Source organism: Myripristis murdjan, chromosome 24, assembly GCF_902150065.1.
Source record: "Myripristis murdjan chromosome 24, fMyrMur1.1, whole genome shotgun sequence".
NCBI lineage: Eukaryota > Metazoa > Chordata > Actinopteri > Holocentriformes > Holocentridae > Myripristis > Myripristis murdjan.
Window position 1 is genome coordinate 444,230 of NC_044003.1, and position 6,863 is coordinate 451,092.

At 50.2% G+C, this 6,863-nt stretch overlaps 1 protein-coding gene across 1 annotated transcript; it reads right to left on the reverse strand.

Annotated features, from left to right (window-relative positions):
- Positions 1-489: 489 nt before the first annotated feature.
- Positions 490-6,425, reverse strand: zbtb25 (zinc finger and BTB domain containing 25). The gene is made up of 2 exons (XM_030046722.1): positions 6,253-6,425; positions 490-3,367 (listed from the first exon to the last, which is right to left on the reverse strand). Exons 1-2 carry the CDS (start codon positions 6,423-6,425, stop codon positions 2,146-2,148), a joined length of 1,395 nt encoding a protein of 464 aa, XP_029902582.1. The 3' UTR covers positions 490-2,145.
- Positions 6,426-6,863: the final 438 nt, after the last annotated feature.

Here is a 6,863-nt window from a genome sequence, read left to right on the forward strand (position 1 = left end):
CTGATCCATCGTCACGTTTTTTTAAAAAATATGTTTTGGTCATTTACTTGAAACTCTTTAGCAGTTTCTTGCTAATTTACTCATCGCCTTTGTTTTTCAAAGTAATTGAGTGAATTTTCTGGATGAAATTAGAAAAAAAAAAAACAATTAAAAAACAAACAAAAAACAAACAGACAAGATGATGATGATGACAGTGATGATTATTATTATCATTATCATCCAGATAATTCACATTAAAACATTGAAACATCACTGATGTGGGATCAGATTTCTTGTGTTTGAATGCCTGTTGATCTCCCACCGGGCCGAGTCTCTGCAGGCGGGGCGTCGGCTCGCCTGGAGGGCTGGAGGGCGGGGCGCCGGCTCGCCTGGAGGGCGGGGCGCCGGCTCGCCTGGAGGGCGGGGCGCCGGCTCGCCTGGAGGGCGGGGCGTCGGCTCGCCTGGAGGGCGGGGTGCTGGCCTGCCGGCTCACCTGGAGGGCGGGGCACCGGCTCGCCTGGAGGGCGGGGCTCCGGCTCGCCTGGAGGGCGGGGCTCCAGCTCACCTGGAGGGCGGGGCGCCGGCTTTCTTGCCACTTGGACAGTTTCGCTTTGCCAACTCTGATCAGGACGTCAGACATTTGCGACCCGGGCCACACCGCCGCCACCTGGTGTTAACAACCGTCCAGAGAAACCTGAACACCAGCGGACAGCTGTCAGTCTGTCCCGACACACCTGGCCTTAACCTGCGTCTCACCTGCACACCTGTGATCAGATCTCAATGCTGCTGTCCATTCAAGCTCTTTCCAGCCGAGCTGCTCTTCACTGATCTGATCATCAGCTGACAGTCCAGCTGCTGAGGGTCACACAGGAGAGTTCCTCTGTGTCGGGGCGTCGGGCCGGACCACAGCTGAAGCTGGAGGACGGCAGGTGAGTGGGCGGGCCTTCAGTCCGTCCTGGGTCACCTGTACACCTGTAATGCGATGCGGTCTAAAGCCTCCTCCGCATGCGTCCTGAGATCCGGTCACCCAGGATGCATTGCTGCTGCTGCACACCTGAACTGAGAGCCGTCAGCTTGAGTTTGGATTTCTCAGGACTCGTTAAAACCAGGTGGGAACAGAGGACCTTTTTACTGCTCCACAGACTGTCTACAGATTATCTAAAGATTCTCCATAGATTGTCTATAGATTGTCTAGACACAGATTGTGATTATCCATAGATTTTCTTTAGACTGTCTATGGATTCTCTATAGATCGTCTATAGATTGTCTGTAGATTGTCTGTAGATTCTCCATCGATCGGCACTAAACATTAGCCATCCTCCAAAATGTGGTGATGGTCAGTAACTCAGAAGCTCGTCCTTTCTCAGCTGCGATCACAAAGTGTTTCATCGAGACAAAAGACATTCACAGAAGGAAGACTCTGCTCCACACCTGTGGTTCTCCACACCTGTGGTTCTCCACACCTGTGGTTCTCCACACCTGTGGTTCTCAACCCCCTGCAGCCCCTGATGCCCCAGAACTCAAAAGCTCCTCGTTCATGAAAAGTGCAGCACGGTGACTTTTGGCACCAAGCAAACCCCCCCCCCCTTGCATGCTCCTTTATGTTCTAATTAGACCCAGAGGCCTGTTCTCTAAAAGGAAAAAAGGCATTCATCATCAAGAATAAACACATGACAATAAATTATCAATTAAAAATCTTTTTTGTTACATTCCACAAATCCACCCAAAGAGCACCCACCAGAAGATCATCGAGCGTCCAGGCTGAGAACCAGGTCTCTACACTATGAACTCTCACATGACTGATTTTAAAAAGAACACACACACACACACACACACACACACACACACGCACACACACACACACACATCTACACAGTGGTACAACAACACAGGATATCAGCTACCAGCAGAGAGAGGAGGGATGGCAGAAATAAAGGGAGGTGTGAGCAACAACACTAGAGACGAAATCTAAACGAATACGAAGTTTGGCAACACTGAAAAATATTCCGTGGAGTTCGTTTCCAGGGGACTACTTTATGGGAAAACGTGTTTTATCACCTACCAGCAAACAAAACCACCAGCATGGTCACACTAACTAGGTTGTGTTGGAGTGAATCGGTCAGTTGTAGCGGTTCGTGTCTTTTGGTGTAAAAGGCGGGTTAGCGGTCACTCCACAGGCACGCCGTCCACGCTCTCCTGGGAGATCTCTGAGTCTAGGGAGTAGCAGGAGCTCCCGTTGTCCTGAGTGTCCCTGTTCGCCTCCTCCAGCAGCGCCGCGGCCCCGGCCGAGGCCCCCACGCCTCCCGCTCCTCCCCCTCCTCCCCCCTCCGGAGGCCCTTCACAGAAGTGTGCGGAGGCGTGGAGGAGCTGGCTGCAGAGTCGGTTGTAGCGGTGATATCGCGACGGCTTGCCCGTGTGGGTGTACATGTGTTCCTGCAGCTGGCTCTTATGGGAGAAGCGCAGGCTGCAGACGGCGCAGGCGATCTTACGTTTCCGTGAGTGCAGGACAGCGGTGGTCGGGCTCGTACCTCCTCCTCCTCCTCCGCCACCTCCTCCTCCTCTGCTCCTCCTCAGCTCGGCGGCCAGCTGGTTGGCGAGCGCCTGGCTCTGTCTGAGCGCCTCCTCCAGACATCCTGCGTCCAGCTGCTCCTGAGACCCTCGCTGGCCCTCCTCCACGCCGGCATCCAGCTCGCCGGCCTGCGACAGCCCCTCCATCAGCCTCCCGGGGTCGAGGGCGTGGCTGAACAGGTGCTCCCGCAGCCCCTCGGGGGACGAGCAGCGCTCGCCGCAGCGGGGGCACAGCAGCGCTAGCGGGCTGTCCTTGAACAGGAGGCCTTGGCAGGGGCTGCTGCCCTGGGCCGGCGACGGCGAGCCGACCCCCTGGCCCTCCTCTCCCTCCCCGTCCTCCCCTTCGTCCTCCTCCACTCGCTCCTGCTTGATGCGGGCGGAAATGTCCGAGTCGTCTCCAGACGCCACAGAGGAGACGTTGCGGAGCGCCGACGCCTGGCGCTCGGACGGGACGCCCTCCAGCCCTACGGCCAGGGACAGCTGAGCGTGGGAGCGGCCCACGCGGCTGGACGAGCGCCCGTCCTCCGGCGCTCCCCGGGACACCGCGGTGCTCTTGGGGACGCCGGGCCCTTCCTTGTTGGCCAGCTGGGAGGAGATCTGGATGCCATACAGGTTGGACATGCGGACCACGTCGGCGGCCACGTCGACGGCGGCCTCGCCGGGCTTGCGGCAGAGCTGGTAGGCGTGGAGGAACTTGATGCCCTCCTGCAGGCGGCCCTGGTCCACCGGCTGCTTGGGACACATGCCGGTGTACATGATGTGCAGCAGGTAGCTGAAGACATCTGGCTGGATGTCTGTGGGCTGGATCTTAATACACTCACTGTGAAACAAACAGCACGCACACACACACACACACACACACACACACACAGCAGCCTGTGAAAACATGAAAAATTGATATCATGCAATATCTGAGCTGGACTGTTTCAGATTTCTCATCAAGAAGCTCGTGAGCGACGTTCGTCTAACCCTCTGAGGCCGTCTGACTTCACTTCTTTCAAAAACACAAGAAAAAAAGCAACGAGACAAAAATCTGCAAGAAATTAGTAAAAAAAATAATTTAAAAGAAAGATAAGAAAGATAATTTAAAAGAAAGAAAGAAAGGAAAGGAAAGGAAAATAAAAAAAATGCAAAAAAAGAAATAAATAAAAATGAAAGATGAAAAGAAGGAAAGGGAAAAGCAAATTGCAAAAAGGAGAAAGAAAAAAGATAGAAAAGCAAGAAATAAAAAAGAAAATTGCAAAAAAAAAGAGAATTTTTTCTTCCTGTAATGATGTTAAAAGAAAAATTCTTTTGGTTCATTTACGGATAATTTTCTTGTTTTGTTTTTTTTTTTGTTTTTTTTTTAAATTTTCAGGACTTTTGTGGTTGTTTAATTTCCTTGTTTTTCATTATAAATATTATAAATATTATTATGAGGGTTGTTAGTTTTGTTCTTGTAACGTTCAGATCATGTCAGTCACTTAACACAACAACAACAACAACACAACACAACAACACAACACAACAACACAACAACAATAACACAACAACAACACAACAACACAACACAACACATCCTGATGACGACAATGATGGTAATGATGATGGTGATGATGATGGTGATGGTGGTGATGGTGATGGTGATGGTGATGGTGGTGATGGTGATGATGATGGTAATGATGATGGTGATGATGGCGATGATGGTGATGATGACGGTGATGGTGGTGATGGTGATGTGATGATGGTGATGGTGATGGTGATGATGATGATGATGGTGATGGTGATGGTGATGATGATGGTGATGTGATGATGATGGTGATGGTGATGATGATGGTGATGATGGTGATGGTGATGGTGATGATAATGGTAATGGTGATGATGGTAATGATGATGGTGATGATGATGGTGATGGTGGTGATGGTGATGGTGATGGTGATGATGGCGATGATGGTGATGATGACGGTGATGGTGGTGATGGTGATGTGATGATGGTGATGGTGGTGATGGTGATGGTGATGGTGATGATGATGATGATGGTGATGGTGATGGTGATGATGATGGTGATGTGATGATGATGGTGATGGTGATGATGATGGTGATGATGGTGATGGTGATGATAATGGTAATGGTGATGATGGTAATGATGATGATGGTGATGATGGTGATGGTGATGGTGATGATGATGATGATGGTGATGGTGATGGTGATGATGATGGTGATGTGATGATGATGGTGATGATGATGGTGATGATCGTGATGGTGATGGTGATGATGATGATGGTGATGTGATGATGGTGATGGTGATGGTGATGATGATGATGATGGTGGTGATGGTGATGATGATGGTGATGTGATGATGATGGTGATGATGGTGATGGTGATGATGGTGATTGTGATGATGATGGTGATGATGGTGATGGTGATGGTGATGATAATGGTAATGGTGATGATGGTAATGATGGTGATGGTGATGATGGTGATGGTGATGGTGGTGATGGTGATGGTGATGATGATGGTGATGGTGATGGTGATGATGATGATGATGGTGATGTGATGATGATGATGGTGATGGTGATGATGATGGTGATGATGGTGATGGGGATGATGGTGATGGTGATGATGATGGTAATGGTGATGATGGTGATGGTGATGATGATGATGGTGATGGTGATGATGATTCTGATGATGATGGTGGTGATGTGATGGTGATGGTCATGATGATGGTGTTGGTGGTGATAGTGATGATGGTGGTGATGATGATGGTGATGTCATGATGATGGTGTTGGTGGTGATAGTGATGATGGTGGTGATGATGATGATGGCGGTGATGGTGTTGATGGTGATGGTGGTGAAGATGGTGATGGTGGTGAAGATGGTGGTGATGGTGAAGGTGGTGATGGTGATGGTGGTGATGATGGTGATGGTGGTGATGATGGTGATGGTGAAGATGGTGATGATGATGGTGATGGTGATGATGGTGTTGATGGTGATGATGGTGATGGTGGTGAAGATGGTGATGGTGGTGAAGATGGTGATGGTGATGGTGGTGATGATGGCGGTGATGGTGTTGATGGTGATGGTGGTGATGGTGGTGATGGTGTTGAAGGTGATGGAGATGATGGTGATGGTGGTGATGATGGCGGTGATGGTGTTGATGGTGATGGTGGTGATGGTGGTGATAGTGTTGAAGGTGATGGAGATGATGGTGATGGTGATGTGATGGTGATGATGATGATGATGATGCTAATGATGGTGATGATGATAGTGATGATGGTGATAGTGATTATGATGATGATGATGATGATGATGATGATGATGGTGGTGATGGTAATGATGGTGATGGTGATGTGATGGTGATTATGGTGATGTGATGATGGTGTTGATGGTGATGGTGATGATGGTGATGATGATGGTGATGGTGATGATGGTGATGATGGTGGTGATGGTGATGGTGATGATGATGGTGATGATGGTGGTGATGATGATGGTGGTGATGGTGATGGTGATGATGATGGTGATGATGGTGGTGATGGTCATGATGATGATGATGATGATGGTGATGATGGTGATTCTGATGATGATGGTGATGGTCATGATGATGGTGTTGGTGGTGATAGTGATGATGGTGGTGATGATGATGGTGTTGGTGATGATGGTGATGATGATGGTTTTGATGGTGATGATGGTGATGATGATGGTGATGGTGGTGAAGCTGAGGCGGACCTGGACTGGTGGATGAAGATCATCTTGAAGTAGTTGGAGAAGGCGGCGAGCACGGCGCGGTGAGCCTTGAAGTAGACGTTGCCGATGGCCACGGTGCAGTCGCACAGGAAGCCAAACTCCCGCTGCACGTTGAGCTGCTGCAGGAGGAACAGGCTGTGAGCCGACACGTCCATGACGCCTGCTGACACACACACACACACACACACACACACACACACACACACACACAGAGAGAGAGACACACACACACAGACACACACACACACACACACATAGAGACACACACACACACACATAGAGACACACACACACACACACACACAGAGAGAGAGAGAGAGAGAGAGAGAGAGAGAGAGAGAGAGAGAGAGACACACACACACACACAGAGAGAGAGAGAGAGAGAGAGAGAGAGAGAGAGACACACACACACATACACACACACACACACAGGTCAGGTGGCTGTTGGTATCTTCTGGGCTTATTTGCTCATTTCTACATTTGCATTGCTTGAGCCGGCCGGCGCCCCCTGCAGGCCTGCTGGAGGATGTCAGCCACCTGTCCTCAGGTGAGGGCAGGTGGACCTGTCCGAGGCTCCACCTGTGCTGCCCCCT